This window comes from Musa acuminata, chromosome BXJ2-8 (genome assembly GCF_036884655.1).
Source record: "Musa acuminata AAA Group cultivar baxijiao chromosome BXJ2-8, Cavendish_Baxijiao_AAA, whole genome shotgun sequence".
Lineage (NCBI taxonomy): Eukaryota > Viridiplantae > Streptophyta > Magnoliopsida > Zingiberales > Musaceae > Musa > Musa acuminata.
Genome location: NC_088345.1, coordinates 2,851,507 through 2,871,839, shown reverse-complemented (window position 1 = coordinate 2,871,839; position 20,333 = coordinate 2,851,507). Strand labels below are relative to the sequence as shown.

At 38.1% G+C, this 20,333-nt stretch overlaps 2 protein-coding genes across 6 annotated transcripts; both read left to right on the top strand.

Moving 5' to 3' along the window:
* On the top strand, positions 1-16,520 carry LOC135618666 (pre-mRNA-processing protein 40C-like). Of its 5 annotated transcripts, none has more exons than XM_065119752.1 (17): positions 1-214; positions 2,214-2,593; positions 2,694-2,840; positions 2,955-3,212; positions 3,292-3,967; positions 4,048-4,211; positions 4,305-4,342; positions 5,103-5,181; positions 8,625-9,080; positions 9,357-9,440; positions 10,955-11,095; positions 11,189-11,295; positions 11,418-11,529; positions 13,451-13,594; positions 13,742-13,888; positions 14,172-14,294; positions 15,986-16,520. In XM_065119752.1, exons 2-17 carry the CDS (start codon positions 2,273-2,275, stop codon positions 16,301-16,303), a joined length of 3,315 nt encoding a protein of 1,104 aa, XP_064975824.1. In that variant the 5' UTR covers positions 1-214; positions 2,214-2,272; the 3' UTR covers positions 16,304-16,520. The 5 variants fall into 5 exon arrangements, with proteins under 5 accessions (XP_064975824.1, XP_064975825.1, XP_064975822.1 ...); XM_065119750.1 differs by having other exon boundaries at positions 33-214; positions 2,214-2,608; XM_065119748.1 differs by having other exon boundaries at positions 33-214; positions 2,170-2,608.
* Positions 16,521-16,952: 432 nt separating this feature from the next.
* LOC135618667 (uncharacterized) lies at positions 16,953-19,723 on the top strand. Its single transcript, XM_065119754.1, has 4 exons — positions 16,953-17,457; positions 17,635-17,677; positions 17,779-17,923; positions 19,177-19,723. Exons 2-4 carry the CDS (start codon positions 17,643-17,645, stop codon positions 19,441-19,443), a joined length of 447 nt encoding a protein of 148 aa, XP_064975826.1. The 5' UTR covers positions 16,953-17,457; positions 17,635-17,642; the 3' UTR covers positions 19,444-19,723.
* The last annotated feature ends 610 nt before the right edge of the window (positions 19,724-20,333 follow it).

The window sequence follows — 20,333 nt, the reverse complement described above, 5'->3', positions numbered from 1 at the left end:
GTTTCCGGTTCGATCGAAGCGGATTAACATTCTTGAACACAACACCCCCCGTTTCGCCCGCAAGACCCCGTGCCCTATTGGAAAACCTAACAGCGCCCGGTCGGCGTCTTCCTCCCCATCGGCGAATAACAGTGTCTTCCTCTCCATCGGCGAACGGCTGTGACATCTTCCTCCCATGAGGGGTTATCGTTGATCTCCGGCAGGATCTTTCTTGGTAACACACACACACACACGCTCTCTCTCTCTCTCTCGCTCGTCCTACTCCTTCGTCATCAACCCCTCCCCCTCCCCGTCCCAGGACCCCGACAACACCTCTTTCCGTCCTCCTTTGCTCCAGCCGCCTTCTCCTCCACACACCGCCGTCTGAATTCCGACTGCGTCACCCCTGGCCAGCGTTTTCCGCTGACTCTCCCCCTCCTCCCCCCGGCCGCTAGTGTCTTCCCCTCCCTCTTCCACCAGCTTTTCGCCGCAGGCCTTAACCTTCCACCTCGTCGTCGATGACTCTCTCTCTCTATTGCCGTCGCACCCTCCCCCTCCCCGGACCATGATAACAACCCTTTCCCTCCTCCACACACCGCTGCTCGAACTCTGACTCGGGCTGATAGTGTCTTCCCCTTCTACCTCGTCCTCAGTGACTTTCTCTCACCCTCGGCGTTGCACCCTCCCCCTCGCCGGACGCCACAGCACCCCTTTCCCTTCTTCTTCCCCGCAGTCATCTCCCCCTCCTTCACACACTACCGCCTGAACCCCGATTGCCTCGTCCTTTGATTTCCCCTTCGGTGCAACCCCCCGACATTCCCCGACAGCCCCCTCCCTCTTCCTCCTCCCTTCTCCTCAGATAGCACCTTGCTTCCATCCCAACTGATAGCAACCTCCCTCCCCATAACCCAATAGCCCCCTCTGCATCCTCCTCCTATGTTATTTTATTTTTTTTAATATAGTCTATGCATTTTTGTAAACAATTGAATTTGTCATTGGCTCATTGCTATTCCTAGTGTTTTGGATTGCTACTACAGTTTTAAAATCTTGAATCATGGCTGTAGGTGGTAGTACTTCATGAATCATCAATAAGAAACTCAAAGAAGGATCCTATCTGGAAGTACAATCTTGTTCTGGTGGTCATTGATAATCTTGTTTTGTTTTGTCATTTTTATTATTGGAATTGGACAATGTAATTTGGTACTTCAAATAAGTACAATTTGATGTGCCATTTTTATTTTAGTGATCATCTTTATCAATCATGGTATATATTTTTTATATTTTAATATTTGAGAGCAGCTCGTTGATACTTTGGTGCCTAGCGCCTTTGACTACATTGATTGCAATATCAGTATATGCCTTGTTCAATACAGTCAAACAAATAATAAAATATGAAAACTCAGTCCAGCCGGTAAATATCAGCTGGTATCTATCTATGTGCTGATCGGACCAATATTTGATTCAGCATGGTCAACAACAACAATAACAAAGCTGTAAGTTCCCAACTATTTGGAATCAGCAACTATTTGGAATTGGTTACATTGATCTTTTATCGCCATTGATGTCGGTAAAAAGTCATATGCTTAGTTAAGAGTATTTAAGTCTTTATTTATAGTTTCTATTAGTTTTTTAAGGTCTTCTTTTACCTCTCTTCATACCACTAATGAAAATCATTTCATCTCTTTTAGCTATCATATCTATAGGTTTCTTAAGCATATGTCCAGTCCATCTTAAACACTCATCTCATCCTTTATTGAAGTAATACCTAATTATTCACGAATAAAAATATCTATTTTCATATTTTTCCTAATAACTCCATACATCCATCTTAATATTTTCATTTCAGCAACACAGACTTTTTGTATATATGTTATTTTTGAACTATCTAACACTTATATCTATAAAGTATTGCAGACCTAACAACCGTCTTGAAGTATATTAATAGGAGCATTTTGGTGCTTGAAGTAGTCACTTGTGTGAGAGTCCAATTAAAAGAAAAAAGAACTGAGGCTTTGTATCCAGTAGTCTTCTATGTAATTTAATGTTTTTGTATCCAATAGTCTTTATTAAGCACATGGTGACCTTGTCCTTAGGTTGCTTGTGTTGTAATAGTGAATATATGTAATTTAATGTTTTTTAGCATCAAATTGTTTAATTTCATTATGACCTTCCGAAATTTCATTTATGCAGTGATATTTTGCTATTCTTGAACCGATAGTCTATGTCGGCAACAGCAAGGCCGTTACAGGAAACGCAAAATACTGTTCCTACTTCAGTTCCAAATTCTGAAAGTATGGATTCATCCATTGGAGGATCAGCTAGTGGTACACCCACATCAGCTGTTGCTGTAATAGCTTCACCAGTTCAGGGGGCGGCTACATTTTCTTCAACCTCAGATTCTGTTCCGTCTAATGTTGTGGTTTCAGCAACTCTTACTGGAAGCTCGCTATTGTCAATAGGTGGTCTTGTAAAAGCACATGACACATCTCAAGATTCCATTAGGGCAAAATTTTCTTCACCACCTGGCTTTGTTGTTGCTGCACCTTCTTTTTCTTATGGTGTAATCCCTAGAACGAATTTGACATCGGGGAATCCTCAACAGTCATCATCTTCTGTTAGTTTCTATATTGTAACTTTCTAAGTTATCAGTTGAAATACTTCTTTAAAAACTCTTATTACTCTTGCTTATATTCTGAAAAGAAAATATATTTCAGGGTTTAAAGTTGACCCCACCAGTGCCTGCTGCTGCTCTACAACCCCCAGTTCCAGGCCAGTTTCTAGGCACCAGGCCTTTTCCGTACAATGTAGTCTCGCATGCTAATGTTGTTCCAGCAGCTGGTCAGCAGATTCAACTTAACACTGTAATTCTCATGAGCTTTTCTCTAGTTGTAAATTGCATTTCTGATATCTTATTCACTATCCTAATTCCTTGCGATTGGGTGTTACTTGATCTTCATTTCTTCAATTTTCACTAGGTTCCCGTTCAAGCACACTTGCAAGGTGGAAAGTTTATTCCTCCAAGTGCTTCATCTTTGCAACCTCCAGTTCCAAGGCAACCTGTCCGCCCTACTCCATTTGGTCCTGGAGCTGTTTCTTTAATTTCTCCGTCACCTATGCAGTTTCCATTATCTGTTCCTCAAGGAGATGCCATAAAACAAACAAATTTCTCTTTCAGTGGGCATAACCAATTTTCAACAGCAGAAAAAGATGAGACAATTCTGTCTTCTGAAAAGGTTAGTTATGAGCTAGTCTATGTTTAACTGTTTAAGAAAATATTTTAACAGAAAATACATTATATTTGGACTATGGCAGTGTACATCAGATGCTGTGGCAGTAGAAACTACCAGTGACTCCTCAACTTTGGTTAATTCTCAATCTGTACAAACATCTCAGAGTATGCCATTGGGTACCTCCACAGGCCTTGGTATAAATGCTAATGCATGTGCTGCAAGCATGTTGATTCCAGCTGCACCATCTTTTACTGCACATGCTGAGATGCCAAATGCTCGTGGAATTCCAGGACTAACTGGAAATTCTAGTTCTGCAACAGCATCAACTGGTGCTACTATAAAACCAACACCCACAAATTCTTCCATTTCATCTCCAAGGCCCATAATTCCAGTTACTGCTGCTCTGCCTCCGACATCAACTTCTGTCCCTGTACCATTTCCAGTCCCGCAAAATGTTCAACAGCAAACAAATGTACATTATTCTTCTCAACCTACAATGGCCCCATCCCCACAGGCCTCTTGGTCGCATCCACCTCAAGCTGGTCCAATGCAGCATGTCTCCTTTTCACCATATCCTGGTTTTTTTCCTGCTCCTTTTTCTTTGCCTGTGCAGGGAATACCTCCTGCTGTTCCTTTGCCCTTTATTCAGCCTCCAGGTGTCTCTCTAATGGTTTCTCAAGTGGAACCAACAGCAGTGACTGCAGGATCTCTCCAGCCTGGAAGCAGTATGGTTGCAGAATCATCTTCTTCAGTTGTTGGTATGGTTATCCCTTTTGATCAGTTAAAACAATTCCTTTGAGTTGATGTTCTTTGAACTTATCAATTAATTGTTGTTCAGATCAGGACAAAAAATCTAACAATCTTGACAAGGATGAAGGAGATACTAGTAATGAATTAGAAAATGCATGGACAGCACACAAGACAGAGACTGGTGCAGTATACTACTACAATTCTATTACAGGCAAATCGACATATCAAAAACCTTCCAATTTTAAAGGAGAGGTAGCCATAGATCAAGCAACATTATTTTATTTTTTTATATGAAATAATTCATTTGGTGATTTAAATTAAATGTTCTTCTCTTCCATTATACAGTCAGAGAAAGCTACAACCCAGTCAAATGCTGTTTCATGGTATGCACCATTTCAACTAGCCAAGTTTTTGACTAGTTTTTGTTATGTAGATATAAAAAAACTGTTGATGCCTTGAACTTACATTAATGGAGATGGGCCATGCATTACTACTATGGTATATGTATTCTTTGATTTTATCTTTGTCAATACAAATTTGTGGGAAGTGCTTTTGTTGTTTGTCTTTCTTTCTTGATATGTTATTTATTCAAAAATAATTTACCTAAAATCTGCAGATAAAATGAAATATATATTTCTTTTAAAAAAGATGAAAATATTTTTTATAAATAAATTATATCTTCTCAATTTTAGCCATAAAAATAATTTACTTTAGAGATAGAAACAGGAATCATGCTTGCTAATCTAGGATTCACAGTTTTCCTTGAGTTTTACCTCTTTCAGATAGACCTTTTTTTCTGTATGAATTTTAGTTGATTTGTAATTTGTAATAAAGTTATCATGGAACAGAAACTGATGGGAAGATAAAAGCCTGTTGATATTATGGTTAAGAGCTGATGGTTCATACTTTGATCTGACCATCCAATAGTAGCTATTGTAAAATTAAAATTGGAAAGTAGGAACCTACTAGATTGGGCATGTTTGAAGCTATATGCACATCATTTTGTTTTAGATAATAGTGTTATGTGACAATTTTTAAGTGAAGGATGAGCTGATCCAGTTTGGGATTACCCAACATCAGCTTCCTCAAGAAATCTAGGTATTATCATTACTACTAAGAATTCTGTTTGCATGTTTTACTCAGGGAGAAGTTGGCTGGCACAGATTGGACGATAGTAACCACAAGTGATGGAAGAAAGTACTATTATGATACCAAGAACAAGGTAATGTTTCTTTTTGAGTCTTGAGGGATCATTCTATTATCTCAAATTATATATGTTCTAGAAAGTTCATTGTTCTTATGACATGGTTTTTCTATATGTATATACGCCTTCAATCTTGGTATTTGCATCAATTGCTCCAATATATCCTCCGAAACATATCATACTGCATACATGCTCTTCCTCAAAGCTCACACAAATACATGTAGTTTGATAGTCAATAAATTATTGGTATTTATGTTTGTGACTCTTTAAACATATCTGTGTAGTTCTTTGTTGATTACTGGGCGATGCTTTGATTAACTAAGAATTCTTGTGGGTTAAACATAAAGATTTAATTTTAGGAAACTCTGCTATTTTGGTTGGAACGTCTTACATAGACAATAATAATCCAATGCATCAAGGTGATTTTATTGGGATGGTTTACCAATGTATATATTTGGCTGATCTTTGGGGGATTGAGCTTTTAGTGATTGAACCAAGACCAATTTAAACAAAATTTAAGGAATAAGGTTTGGATGTCAAGTTTCTGCACAATACAATTCAAGAAAGGAAGACTTCTTCAACAATTAACTTTTAGAAATTTGTTAGCATCTAGTGTTTTATTATTTAAATTAACTTATGAGTAGTCAATACTTCTAGACAAATGTTAACTACTTGTAAGTTGGAAGGTATGTATCTAACAAATTTCTAGAAGTTAACTGTTAAAGTGGTCTTCCTTTCTTGAATTGTATTGAGCAGAAACAAGTATATCCTCATAGTTCTAAAAGATAGTGACTACCATCCTTTTTGCCAGTAATATAAAGAGGAAACACCTATAGTCAATAAGCTGTTTGACTAATACATTTGTCTTGACAATGTATAAGAAGTTATCAGACAGGGATTAATCTCTCAATTCGGTGGTACCAGTACTGGTTATTGGTCAGATCAGAACGGTAACTGAACCATACCATACCATGTGTTGGTATGGTCTAGTACCAATTGGTGCCAGCGGATACTGGTTCCATACCAAATAAATACCACAAATCCTTGTTTTTAAAGTTCTTTGGCCTCAATATGAATAAAAATATGTTTTAATAGCTATTATAAACCATATACCAAGAAGAATGTCATACTGTTATTGTCGATCAGCTGATATGATGACGGTTGAACTGTTATTGTCCAAAATATGGGGTTTATCATGTCAATCAGGCTCACAGTCAATTTCTTGTCAATGTGGCTCTTACTAATTTGCTAAGAAATTATTATTATTGTTCTCTTCCTTGGTTTGTGATGAAGAACCTGGTTCGGTGGGTAGAGAAAGGCATGTGCGTGGAGTCTGCAATATTAAAATGCCAGGGTGACATTGGTTTGTGTTGTTCTTTCTGTAATAATTTGAAATGGTGAGGGTGGAATACTACTACTGCAGCAACAACATATTTATAAAGCTAGGCTTGATCACTTTAAAAGTAGCTTACCCAGATCCAACTTATCATCATATGATATTATGCCTGGTCAGTGTTTGCATGTAGAAAGACATTTGAAAAGGAGAGAGGGTGGAATATTGTTACAACAACTTTAGATGTGCCCAATCACTTTAAAATCTGCTCACTTATTGATCAGTGTACACCATTGTGCATGGTCACCAAGGTTCTGAATATCGTACCGAACCGATGTACCGATTAGCTGTCAGTATAGTATGTATTGAATTGTATCGAGCATACCGACACATGATACACTTAGGTGTACTGATATACTGTCCGTACTGATCCTTTATCGGACTGGTACAGACCGCTCGTATCAAGCGATACGGTACGGTATTGCAAACCATGCTGGTCACTTGAAAAGATAGGCAGGTTTATGTGTGGAGAGACATCTCAAATAAAGAGAAGGATGGTGGAGTTCTGTTAGGGTAGCATCAACTATAAATACTAGGTCTGATCACTTTAAATCAGCTCACTTAGGTCACATTGGTCACTGTACGACACATTGCTTGATCACTTTAAAAATTGGGCCTGCCTATGTGCGGACTGACATCTAAAATGGAGAGGAGAGAGAGATGTAATGCTACTACAGTACCAGCAGCCTTAGAAGCTTTGTGTGATCACTTTAAGGCAGTTCACTCAGGTCTAACTGATCTACCAAATACTGTGACTTTTCACTTAAAAAGCTGGGGCTATCTATGTGTGGAAAGACATCTGAAATGGAAAGAGAGTGAGGGTGGAGTTCTGCTAATATAGCAGGAATTTTAAAAGCTATGCCTAATTTCTCTAGCAGCTTGATAGCTGCTATTGAAACACCCAAGTCTAACTTGTCATTGTATGATCACTGTATGATATCATATTGGTCTTGGGAAAGACATTCAATACAATAAATACACTTGCCACACCAGATCATACACATAGTATGAAACTGGATTGGTTGAAATTGCAGGATCCACACGCGAGTTGGTCATGGAGTCCATACCAATTGGTTCAGTCGAAATTTAAGTCCTTTTTATTTCCTTCGAGATATTACATGACTAATTCCTTAGGGGAAGGATATGTCAGAAGATGGACATCTTTAAAGAAATTTCAAACGTTTCAACAAGTTCTCTCATTTTGTTGTTAGTGTGGTAGCTTGGGCCTCATCTTTTTATTGGAACTTTTAGCTTAGTTAATGTTAATAACGCTATTGCCTAAAATGTTTTTTCATTTATGTGCATGTCTGGCTTATTTAAACAACTTAAGAAGTTGGAAGTTTCATCTCGGGACCTTTTAACTATGGGTTGTTTGTTTTGTAAAGTTAAGATTGTGTCAGAACTTAAATATTTAATAGTTAAGATCTTTGCATTCATGTGGAACTCATGTTCGTGGGACCTAGTTCCAACGAAGTTTTTTACAGCATAAGATCGAAGTTAACTTCAGATTGGCTTAATTATGTTGGATTTGAGTTCCAACAAAACCATGTGAATAAATTGCTCAGTCATGTGAAAACTTGAACCTCTTTGGTTCTTAACCTCAGTCATGCTTCTAAGCAGCTGATTTGATGGGTTTAGCCTCTTTGATTAAGCTACATTTCAATACCTAAGCAGGTGCTGTGGTGTCTTGAGTTTTGAAGAACTGATTCTGGTGAGATTTTAATGTGTGAACTGTAATTTGTGGCTGGTAGATCATTGCAAAGATAATAAGATGGAAGGATCAATATGTAATTACTGGCTTTAGGAGCTAGAGGAGAGTGGCCTAGAGTGATTTAAATGATCTGTCCCTGTTAAAGTGGAAGCAGCTAGTAGGTGGGATTTGTTTGTTGGTATATCATCTGCATCTGCTGCCATAGATACTTTATATAGAACTCTTATGTTTCAAATTGTTTGGTATATTCGTCATTGTGCCATGACAATGAATCAGCAGTTACATATTTTAATTCTATTTATCCACTACCACTGTATCTTTATTCTTCGTCAAATTATGCCTTCTGCAAAACTTCAGGTCAGTAGCTGGCATGTCCCGGCAGAGGTTGCAGAACTCAGAAAAAATCAAGAAAGTGGTTCAACTGAAGGAAGTGCAACCCAACTTCAAGATGCTAGCACACAAGGAGATAAAGTTTCTACTCCTGCTAATATTGCAGCTCCAGCTGCACAGATAGGTGCTCATGATTCTATGGCTCTTCGAAGTTCTGGGGCACCTGTTTCGTCGTCTGCATTGGATATGGTTAAAAAGAAGCTGCAGGAAGCAGGTACTCCAATGACATCACCTCACTCAACTTCTGTGCCCGCTACTTCAGATGCAAATGGCTTAAAAGCCACTGAGGCTGTAGCCAAGGGAGTTATTAACAAAGACAAATCAAAAGATGCTAACGGTGAAGGAAATATGTCAGATTCGTCATCTGAATCAGATGATGAGGAAAGTGGGCCTAGTAAAGAGGAGTGCATTATCCAGTTTAAGGTAATCATATCATTAGTGAATTATGAATTTCTTAAAAGTATATTTTATTGGACATAATCTTAATTGGTGTACATATTGTTGGATATTGTCACTCAAAATAATAATTTATCTTGAAAGCATGATTTTTGTATATTTCATCATTGCATCTGAATTTTGTATTTGGTGTCTTTTTACCCTTGGATTACTCAAGAGATTGCAATTTCTCTTTTACAAATGATAAGAGTTGGGTGCTTTGCAATTCATTCGATCACTTATTCACATTTTCTTATTCTATAGGAGATGCTTAAAGAACGAGGAGTGGCTCCATTTTCGAAATGGGATAAAGAATTGCCAAAGATAGTGTTTGATCCACGCTTTAAGGTTTGTTGAGTCTAAAGATTATGAATTTTGGGCCTTTCCTACAACAAGAACTCCATGTCTCAGGTTTGTTAGACTCGTATATTGTGCTTGCTTATGAAGGGTGGCTTTATTTCTTCTGTCACTGTCAATTCTGGATTCGAGCCAAAGACAATGCCTCTATGTTAGTTGTATAATTTTCTAATGTTTTTATGTATATTGTACATGTAGTCTTGTTTTCGTATGTGTAGAATTTTGTGAGTAAGATATTGTTACGATAAGTAACTGTTTTAGCCGTGGCCTCGGGGCCGTCGCGGCTTGGTTCGGGTCCGGAAGGCGGTGATCTCCGTGGGGGCGCTCCTCGAGGTCTCCCGGCGGCCGAGCTCGGTGGTTCGGGTCGGGAGGTCGGTTCGGCAGGTCGGGTCGGCGGTTCGGGTCGGCGGCTCGGGTCGGGAGGCAGCTCCGCCGCAGCTTCGGGAAGAGGCGACACCGTCTCGCACCTGCACACAGGTCGGGCCGGGAGCTCGGCCCGACCCCTCCGACGATCAAGTTAGAAGAAGAGGTGGAGGGGATTGTGGATGAGGCAGAAGAAGAGCTGAGTGCTTTGTGTCCGAGTGAGTTCCTCCCCCTGTTTGCTTAGGACTCAGGGGCATTTATAGAGGAGGTTTGATGTTACCGCTGGGGTTGTGTGGGAGGCCGAGCTGATGCAGGGTATGGAGAGCCTCGGGCAGTGTGTCGCTCAGGGGGTTGCGTGGGAGATCGGGGAATCGCAGGGTATGGGCGAGCTTCAACCGTTACCTGCTTCTGTCTCGTCCGGCTGTGCTGGGTCTGCCATTTTTTGCCATATCAGATATGATGAGACTTGAATTTGTTATTTGAGTCAAGATGATGGGAGGAGTAAGTTCAAGATAGTTAGATGATATACCTTTATTTTTAGGTGCCTTTTTTTGCAATGCATCTAATTGTTCTCTTTGTCTCTCTCTTGCTACCCCTCACTAACTCTCTCCCTCTCTCTCTCTCTCTCACACACACACACATGTATCTTTTCTCTCTTATAATTTTCTTTATTTTTTTCCCTACTTGTTCCCTTGTGACAGCAAATTTCCATATTTTTTAACGACTTTTCAGTTGAAAATCCTCATTTTTCCCATAGTTACTAATAGTTTAAATGTCAAATGGTTGTTGAAAAAAAAAATGATTGTATCAAGGGTCCCTAGTTGAACCAGTGGGGTAGACAGAAAAGAGTGCTGCATGTAAATTATTACTATAGCTAGATCGATCAAGTTTCACGAGATAGTTAAAGCACCTTGAAGAACTTTAATATTTTGTGGAGCTATGATGAAATTATCACTTTCCTTTGGCAATCCTTGCTTTGGGCTTCGACTCATTTTGATGACTTTTGGTTAATAATGGTTACCTGTTACAATGTCATAATAGCTTTTTTTATAACTGGTGTTTTGGCTCAGTTGCTACTCAAGCAAGCTACGTTTGATTGAAGTGTTTTCCATTTCCACTCACTTCACTAAGTGTTACTGCAGGCTGTTCCAAGTCAATCTGCTCGAAGAGCGTTGTTTGAACATTATGTTAGGACACGAGCTGAAGAAGAGCGCAAGGAAAAAAGAGCAGCTCAGAAGGCTGCACTAGATGCTTTTAAGCAATTACTAGAAGAAGCCTTGGAGGTTTTGGTTTAAATATTGTTGTATCATTTAGTTGTTGAAGTTTATCTTTCAATGGATCTCAACAAAAAATGACTTACGAGCTATGCTTGTCAGGACATTGATCACAAAACTGACTATCATTCATTCAAAAGAAAATGGGGTGGTGATCCACGATTTGAGGGTATAGATCGCAAGGAAAGAGAGCTTTTACTGAATGAGAAGTATGTTCAACTGCTGCTTGAGTCCAACTTACTTTATATTCTTGGGTTTTGTTTTTTCTTCCTTTTCTATAATCAGCTTGTCTGAGAGTACATATTTGATCTTATATGTTTATTTGCCGAAGAGTGAAAGCTGCTGATGAAAAGATGCGAGCATTACGCATGGCTGCAGCAACTAGCTTTAAGTCTATGCTACGTGATAATAGAGATATTACGACAAGCAGCCGATGGTCCAGGGTAAGTACCATAAATTGTTACAGGGATCATCATAAATTCAATCTTATGGTTGATCACATGATTCTTTTGCTTCCAAGAAATTTTAACTTAATATTATTGCTATTATATGACCTTCCATGGTGTATAACTAATTGTGTTCATTGAATTCTATGTAAACCTCTTTGCAAAAAATATAGACCGTAAGCTAAGGCACTCAATGGAACAGAAACACCACCATGGTGTGTAGCTAATTGTGTTTAATCTGTAAGAGAGATGCTGAAATTGTTTTGGGCTTGGAAAGTGCTGCGCATATCTAGAGAGGGTAATTGTAGTGTGCACTGGCTTGGCAATTTGCTTTATCTACCAAATTTTGTGACGGGTGCACGGGTAATTTGCATCCCGAGTTCCATACTATTTTCTGCTTCAAGGAGCATGGTTATAGTTGTAATCTCTTTGTTTCTGATTGAATATAGTCTCCTTTTGCTTGGGAAAAAATGAAAAATATGACCTTCCAGTATTTGCACATTAACTATTAGAAATTGTTATATTGATTATTATTTTGTGTGTGTTATTAGCCAGATGACGGGAAGGTTATCTATGAGCTGTTTTGACCTAAATATCTTTTGTTCTTTTTGTTTAGTGGATGCACAACTTGTGGAGGGTGGGCCTTGGGAATGTTAAGATTATTCCTTTGCAACTAGGGAGACCATGATGAGTATCAGAAACAACCTTTCTAAATATAGGATAAGACTGCATATATTTACCCTACCTAGACCCCAGATTGGCGTGTATAACTAATTATTTCAGTCATGGAAATAACCTTTTTGCAAAAACTAAGTTGGTATGCATTGAATTCCACGTAAAGCGCATGTTGGCAGGAGTCTTGTGCATAATGCAGATTTTTTTATTAGCCACCAACTTTCCTAGTTAGATATAGAGGCTGGTAAATCTCATTGTTAAAGTGTGTTAATACTCTATAGTTGATGGGTAGAGCCAAATAATGTAATTATGCAATTGTGTTATACTATTTGATTAAATGAAAAAAATTCTATTATTTATAGTCAGGATCTTGCTATAGACTACAGAGGAAAAACTGAGAACAACATTTATTCATTTCCTCTCCACCATTAATGGTTCATCACGGGATCCGTTGGATGGCATTGGATCTATTTGGGTTGATTTTGTCAGAACAAAAAAGATTCAAGTTGAGACAAGCCAGCCATTTAGGAATTGGTTAGGATCAGTTAGTCCTGGATATTTTAAAAATTATACTACTCTGGTCAAAGTTGGATTTCTGTAGATTTGTGTGACTTTTAATTGTCAATTCTGGAAGATCAACCAAACTGTGGGGTGTGGTCAACTCGTATTCATATAGTTCTTGCAAACTGTCTGAAACAATATGTCAGCTAAAGTCAGTTTATTGCAAAGTTGTGTGCTCGAATTTTGCCTTCGCCCCATATTTAAAAAAAAAAAAAGAAAGATGAAAGACATTTGAAAATTCACAAAAAAAAGTTGGGTGCACAATCTGATCTGAAACATATATCATATGATAAAAACCGACAGTCTAAATCCTTCAACCTTGATAGTGATACATTGTTATTCCATTGTATTAATTAGTTACAAATCTTTATTGTCATTAGAAATTTCATCGAAGAATATGAATCTTGTTGATGAGCACAAGAGCTGAAAGCTATCTGGCATGAGCCATGTGCACTTAAGCTGCCTTTTTAGCTTCACAACTTTCTTTCTCCTTGTTTTGTAGAGTTTCTCTGTCAAATTGCCTGGTTCTCATTTATTCTGCCATTTTGCTTCATGAAATCTTGCAGTTACATGCTTGCTTCTCTGTTCATTCGCATCTACTTCTGAACTTCTAGTAAGCAAGAACTTATGACTACTTTTCACTCTCTTTTTGGATAAAATTTGACTTTGTGATTTCCTTTAGATAAAAGAGAGTTTGAGGGATGATCCAAGGTATAAGGCTGTGAAGCATGAACAGAGGGAAACCTTGTTCATTGAGTACATTGCTGAACTGAAGTCTGCTGTAGATGAAGTGGAACGATCAGCCAAGGCTAAAAGAGATGAACAGGTAAGCATGGTTAACCTTTTGCAAATTCCTATTGGTTCATTCTGTTTAGATGAACATATAATTATGACCCTTTGTGGTAGTATTTTTGCAACAATGTGCTTGCTTAGTGTATGAAAGATACATCTAAACATTTACAATATTTTCCAGGATAAATTGAAGGAGAGAGAGAGGGAATTGCGGAAAAGGAAAGAAAGAGAAGAAAAAGAAATGGAGAGAGTTAAACTAAAAGTTCGCAGGAAAGAAGCTGAATACTCTTATCGAACTTTGCTTGTTGAGATGATTAAAGATCCAAAGGTTTCAGCATTACTTCTCTCTGATTTTTATTATTGTTGGGTTATGTATTGCTCTTTATCTGCAATACAGTCTCATTTACTTGTTGATGTTCAAATCAAGTGCCACTCTAAGATGTTATAATCAGACTACTTTCCTCGAAGTTGGTTACAGATGATGTGTCCTTAAATTAAAATATTTATTTCCGTGATTAAGGATGACTGTCACCTGTAGAAGTCCAGGTGCATCAGCATGTCAGTAGCTTGCTTTGTCCTCTTAACTTTAGCATGCATATTTTGTTTCCCAGGCATCTTGGACAGAGTCTAAGCCAAAACTAGAGAAAGATCCACAAGGCCGTGCAACAAATCCTGATTTGACACAAGAAGACGCTGAGAAACTATTCCGCGAACATGTTAAAGATTTGTATGAGGTAAATAACCTTTTTTTTAGTTGTTGATCCTTATGTTTTATTTCTAACTTGACAATATGAGCATGCCTTTGGTTGATTACACTTCCTTCGGGATCAAGCTGTTGACTTCTCATTGACTGATGTTGTTCAGAATCTTCAGATGGTATTTTTTATAAATAATTCAATCAGATATAGCTGAGTTTGTTTTTTTCCTCTGGAGTTGCAATATGTGAAACTTAGTCTATACTAACATAGGACAACATAAAGGGTGCTAAAACTCATTTGAGAGTAGAATTGGTGAGCATATTTTCTCAGCAGTTTGAGAATTTGGTGGAATGTATCTGGTCAGGGAAAAGCACAGTGCAACAGGATTTTTGGTGCTTTAAGGCTTGTGTAATAGAGGAAAATAATAGGTAAGTGATTGATAAGAGATAAATATTTAATCTCACTCCAAGTTCTCTGAAATCATTGAGGGGCAAAAGATTACGATTTCACACTGCATTCATGTAATGTTAGAAAAAAAATTCCACTCCCTTTTATACATCTTCGTTAAGAAGGATAATTATAAAAATTATGAAAAGAATATAATCAAGAGAATTACGTATTACAAGTGAAGGTAGATTAATCGTTTCTTGTTTCTTTCTTTCTTTCTTTCTTTATGGAAGATGCATTCTTATATTTGTTTTGGCAAAGATGAAATTTTTGGTTGGTCGTTCATAGATTTGTCAATAAAATGCAGTTATTTCAAAGGCTAAAATGAAAACATGTTCAGTTGAACCTATATCCAAGGTCATCATCAATCCAAAGGTTTTCGGGTTGACATTTTTTTCTTTTCGTGTGTATTGTAGATTTGGAAGGTGTCTCAATTTCCATTATATATTTTGTTATTCATACATCTTGTTCATACAGATTGGGTTGCTTTAAGTCTTACAACTTGGATTCTGTCATGCTTTGTTTTGACATAGACAGTTCTACAGCTTCCAACACACTGCTATGTATTCTTCACCTGCTTTCTGTTTTTGAATGAAGTCCCTGGAATAAGCTTTTAGGAGCCCTTGTTTGGGGACTGGGCATATGTTGTCACAGTCCTGCCTGTTATTTCTTTACTTTTAAATTTGAATCTGATGTATTTTTTTAGTGTCATTTTTGTCAAAACTTGTTAAACTTTGCCACAGAAATTTCATGTGACTGTTTTTTGTGTTTATTGGCCCAAATTTTGTTGTGGATTAAGTTCTTTCATTTGGGTGTCATGAATAAGCTTTTTGTGTGTTTTTCTAATAACTAATACTCATAATAGTGTGATTATTTTCTTGTATTGTGATTGTCTTGTCCTTCTTGTTGATATGAAAGTGTATTTTTGTAATTTACGGCATTGCACTTCAGAACTTATCATGCTTGTGTTTGGAGTATGTTTATGGAATAAATGATAAATGCATCATTATGCATATTTTGAGATGGAATATGTGATTTTTTAAATTTCGTTTTCTTTAGAATTTTGTCACAAAAGTATGTATGTGTATTTATATATTTATATATTTATGTATTTAAATTTGGATTTCTGAATCATTTTTAGCTTATAGTTTTCAGCACTGAATATACCACTTGGAAATTGTAGAATTCAGTGTTTGTTTCACGTTAGAGATGTTGCAAATTTATTATTGCCTACGCTTTCTAGTCCTGGCAGCACTCACGGAACCATGTTCCCTGTGCAGCGTTGTGTGAATGACTTCCGGACGCTGCTTGCTGAAGTTGTGACCGTGGAAGCTGCTGCTGCAAAAAATGATGATGGGAAAACGGTTCTCAATTCTTGGTCTGAAGCAAAACTCCTGCTGAAGCCTGACCCTAGGTACTCCAAGATGCCAAGCAAAGACCGTGAGTCTCTCTGGCGCCGGCACACGGAGGACATGTTGCGAAGGCCAAAATCAGTGTCCGACACTAAGGAGTCTCCAGGTACAAATGGCAGAAATAGAATGTCATCTGCTGCTGATCCTTTGAAAAGGTCACCCGGTAGATCTCATCGACGAAGGTAGCTTTATCAGTTACCTCACCCTCCATGTATTTATTTAAACTAAGAGCGAGCAAGCTAAGTTAGCTGTTCTGGGGAACCTTTTCCCTTTACTAAGCTAGGGTGGTCGTCATGTAACAATGTTTTTCGAGCTGCTCAGAGGACACTACTGGGAGAGCGTCACAGCCGGGCGGGCATGAGGTGATTGATTTATGCTATACATGAGATTGCACTTTTTTTTATCCATGTTTTGTGGTGGTGTGTTGCATTCACAGTATCTGCAGACGTATTTTGCTGTTACTCTCTGGGAGTAGTCTCTCTTGCCTGGTTTACCACCCAGTATGCACTTGAGATAATACTTGTTAGTAATGATAAGGGGGGGGTTTCTATTTTCTTCTCGGCTATGATTTCACTGAATTTGGAGAACGGGAGGGTGCGGCATATGTTAATTGAGATTGAGATGGATGATGCAATGCAAAATGCAGGGATGCGTAGTAAAGTTAGTTAGATTCGAGAATAGCTATGATGAAATGTGTGAAGGACTCTTAATCGGTTGTCTTTTCTGGTAATTAGTGGAGGGGTAGATTGCATTAATGAATATTCAACCTTTGCTAAACAACTCCTTTTCAATTTATATTACGTCGCCCTTTTAATGTTTCGGCTTTGGAATATGGAAATTCGAAGCCAGATGAAAGCCAGTATGAAGGAAAAAAAAAGGAATTTTATTTCGACGGGACCGGCGGCCTTGTGATCTCTCTCGAAGTCGCCAGTTTTTGGATCTGTCTTTTCTCTCCATCGTTTAGTAAATGAATTTAGGCTGTTTTTCGAGATAATTCAGTATTTTTTGGATTTTCTCGGATCAAACCTCTTTTCTTTTCATCTTAACAGAATCCCCCTTTATAAAATGGTCAAAACATCGCAAATTCCTTTATTTTTGGATAAGAGAATGTTTTGGTCATTTTGTAATTGAATTTTACGGCGAAAGATTAGGAGAAAAAAAAAAAGAAGATAAATAGAACAATGCAATACCATCTCGTGTAATCTTCACAGGTGTGCTTTCCCGAATCTTCGCCGCCGCCGTGCTTCGATCCACCGTCCCCGGCGCCACGAGGCAGGCCTACTTCGTCAAGGCAACTCCTTGCCTGCACACCCTCCTTCTCGGTTGCCCTACTTCTACGAGTTAGTTCTGATCTCTCTCTCTCTCTCTCTCCCCATCCCGTTTTCCAATCTTGCGTCTTTGTCGTTGCGCGATGTGAAATTTGGCTTCTTTCGTCGTTCCCTGCTCTTGATTGCGGTAGTGATCTGCCGATTGTTCGGTTAAATGTCTCACTGAGTCGATTGGAATACTTGGCCCAGGTTTCCTGATGGCCAGGTTCTTCAAAGTTCGAAGAATTATGAGGTGAGTGATTCGTGCAAGTAATTATAGCTTACGCGTGGTTTGAATTCTTTGTGTTGATATAGCTGCTTACTCTTGAAGAACACTGTGCTATGGTTCTCCAGGAAACTTGGATTTGAAAAGGATGATATTTACTTCGTCAAGCAGATGGGGAAAGCTATGCTCTACACCTATACGATCTTTGGGCTAGCTTGGTTGTGGAATGAAACTTCTCCGCTGGGTTGGTGGAATATTCAGCCGCGGCCAAAGGTGAGAATACGTGCTTCCATCGATTTCCTGGGTTGAATTTAAAATGTTTTCTTGTGTTTGTAGTACTTTACAACTGCATGTATAAGCAATATTTTTTTATGGAATCCAATTCTCCATCAAAGTCCTATCAGCTAATTCTTTAGTCTAGCTTCCAACCAGGGTTATATTTGCCTATAGATGTGGATTGCCATTTCTTGCTTAGAAACTTTCATAATTATATATCTTCTTTCTTTGATTCAGAAAGGCATCATCATAGATGACTTATTTTAGTATCGAAGTCCATCCTCGTTATGTGGAGATTGATCAGGTTACTCAAGGTAATTATTTAGCTCATAGAATCTTCATTCGAAACAACCTAGGGTTTTGGTTGATGAAAGTGTTGACAGCCTCTTGTTAATCCATGATGGAAGTCTGAAAAAAATAAAATTTTGAGTCCTTGTCTTTCCCTTGATCAAAATCAAGTTTAGTTGCCATGTGTTAAAATGTTAATTTGATGTGACGAACTGTCTTTCGACTGTGTCACGTTGGAGCTAAAGATAATCCGCTCTTCCCTAGCAACCTAGCAAGCAGAGAGCGGCGCATGTTGCTCTTCCCATGGTGGTTGTATAGTTGAACTCAATAAGGATAATCATTCCAATCGTTTCTGGTATTTTCTTGATCAGATAATTTGTACTTTTAAGAAGATTGGTATAGGGTGAGTTTGTTTTGGCTGGCTTTAGAATGTGTCTTATATTTAACTAATGTTGTAGTCTTTATGGAATTTGGCAGCTTAAAGGTGTTTAATTGTTATATCACCTGAGAAACTTGTAATTTATTTATGCTTAAAAGTGTAACTAATTGAAGTATATATTGGTCTCTTATTTCACTGTCATGAAGCAGTTTTCTTTCTTTCAGCGGATCATATGCTGGCCTTGGCCTTCTACGCTTTGTAGAATTGAACAAAGTGGGCCTTCATCTTTTCGTCCATAAACAACAGCAATCTAAATGGATATATGAATTGAGTAATCATTGATGTTTTTTTTATGTCAGCTTCTTCTAGTTCACCATGTATGCCCAAGACACAGTGCCTGAACAGAATGTGGCTCCACTTGATGTAGTTTCATGAAGTAACCGATGTTTTTGGTCCTATGTGTGGAGATAACAGTATTAATATCCTCATTAAAGCATATCTAGCTTGTTCTTCATCATATCTTTCCTTCTCGTTTTCTTTGGACAACAGAACTTGAAGGGATTTTTTTTTTTTGTGTATATAGGAGGAGAAAGAGATGGCTCACCTATATGAGCGCAGAAGATTTCCATACCCGGGCGACCAAGAGGCAGTCGATGAGTTCATTAAAAGCGGAGGAAGTCTTGGCACTACCATTGGACCCAAAGGATTTATAGACAGCGATAAGGATATTGACAACCTGCAAAAACAATTGCAGTCTCAAAAATTTGAACAGGAAGCTCAAAAGCTATGGTTTCGCATGAGGAATGAAGTCATACAGGAGCTCCAAGACAAGGGCTTCGATGTCGAGTGAAGATGCACGAACAAAGAGTACGATTAAAGAGCTCGATCACGGACAACTTTAGGAAATTGACTACTACTAGTAGGTTATGGTTGTTAAAATTCCATGCATGTGCTGGTTTGATTCTATGTCAAGTTGTGACACAGTTGGCACAAAACTTTGTTTTGCAGAATTCCTCTCTCACAAGAACAGTAGTAGCACTGTAAGAATTCCCTTGTGCCGTTCATAAATGGTATGATGTCTGGTATCGATGTTCACAAATGAAACCTGAAAAGAGTACTTTCACATACCATATATTGAGTTCATCTCGAGATATACTAGTAGGAGACAGTGCATTATTGTGTGTACATGTGAGAGCATCTTGTGCTGACCAAACGAATGGAAACTAATTAGGTAAGAAATATAAGCTTTCATGAGTTACATCAATAATTTTTTTTATTTAATTTAAAGGTGTCAGTTAACTTAGTTAGTAAAGATCTTAATTGTTTATCATAAAATCTTGAACTTAAATTTTGTTTTCATTATTTACCCTTTATAATTTTTTTTTTAAAAAAATTAATAAATTAATTTTATAAGAAAGTGTCAAATAACTTAATCAGTAAATTTTTTTGATATTTTATTATAAGATTGCCCACTTAATTTTTTGCTAAAAATATAATTCAAATACTAATATTCAACAACACATCATATAATTTGGTATTGATCATATATATATATATATACTCGGTTCAAGACGGTCCATCCGGTCGAAGAGATGCGCAACCCGGGTCGGGTCGGGTCGGTTCGGACCGTAACGGTCACAAATTCCCAGCTTAATAGCCGTCGCCGTGCGAACCCGTCACAGAGACGCTGCGATCGGTTCCATGGTGGGGGAAGCCCCGTCGGGACTTCGCATCGTTCTC

What these genes read in the sequence shown, in the direction of transcription:
- LOC135618666 (XM_065119748.1), top strand. Translation starts at nt 2,201, where the DNA reads ATGTCGGCAACAGCAAGGCCGTTACAGGAAACGCAAAATACTGTTCCT. An exon ending in CAGTCAAATGCTGTTTCATG is followed by an intron (nt 4,343 to 5,102) that starts GTATGCACCATT and finishes TGTTTTACTCAG; the next exon opens with GGAGAAGTTGGCTGGCACAG. An exon ending in CAAGCAGCCGATGGTCCAGG is followed by an intron (nt 11,530 to 13,450) that starts GTAAGTACCATA and finishes GATTTCCTTTAG; the next exon opens with ATAAAAGAGAGTTTGAGGGA.
- LOC135618667 (XM_065119754.1), top strand. Translation starts at nt 17,643, where the DNA reads ATGGCCAGGTTCTTCAAAGTTCGAAGAATTATGAG. An exon ending in AAAGTTCGAAGAATTATGAG is followed by an intron (nt 17,678 to 17,778) that starts GTGAGTGATTCG and finishes ATGGTTCTCCAG; the next exon opens with GAAACTTGGATTTGAAAAGG. An exon ending in ATATTCAGCCGCGGCCAAAG is followed by an intron (nt 17,924 to 19,176) that starts GTGAGAATACGT and finishes TTGTGTATATAG; the next exon opens with GAGGAGAAAGAGATGGCTCA.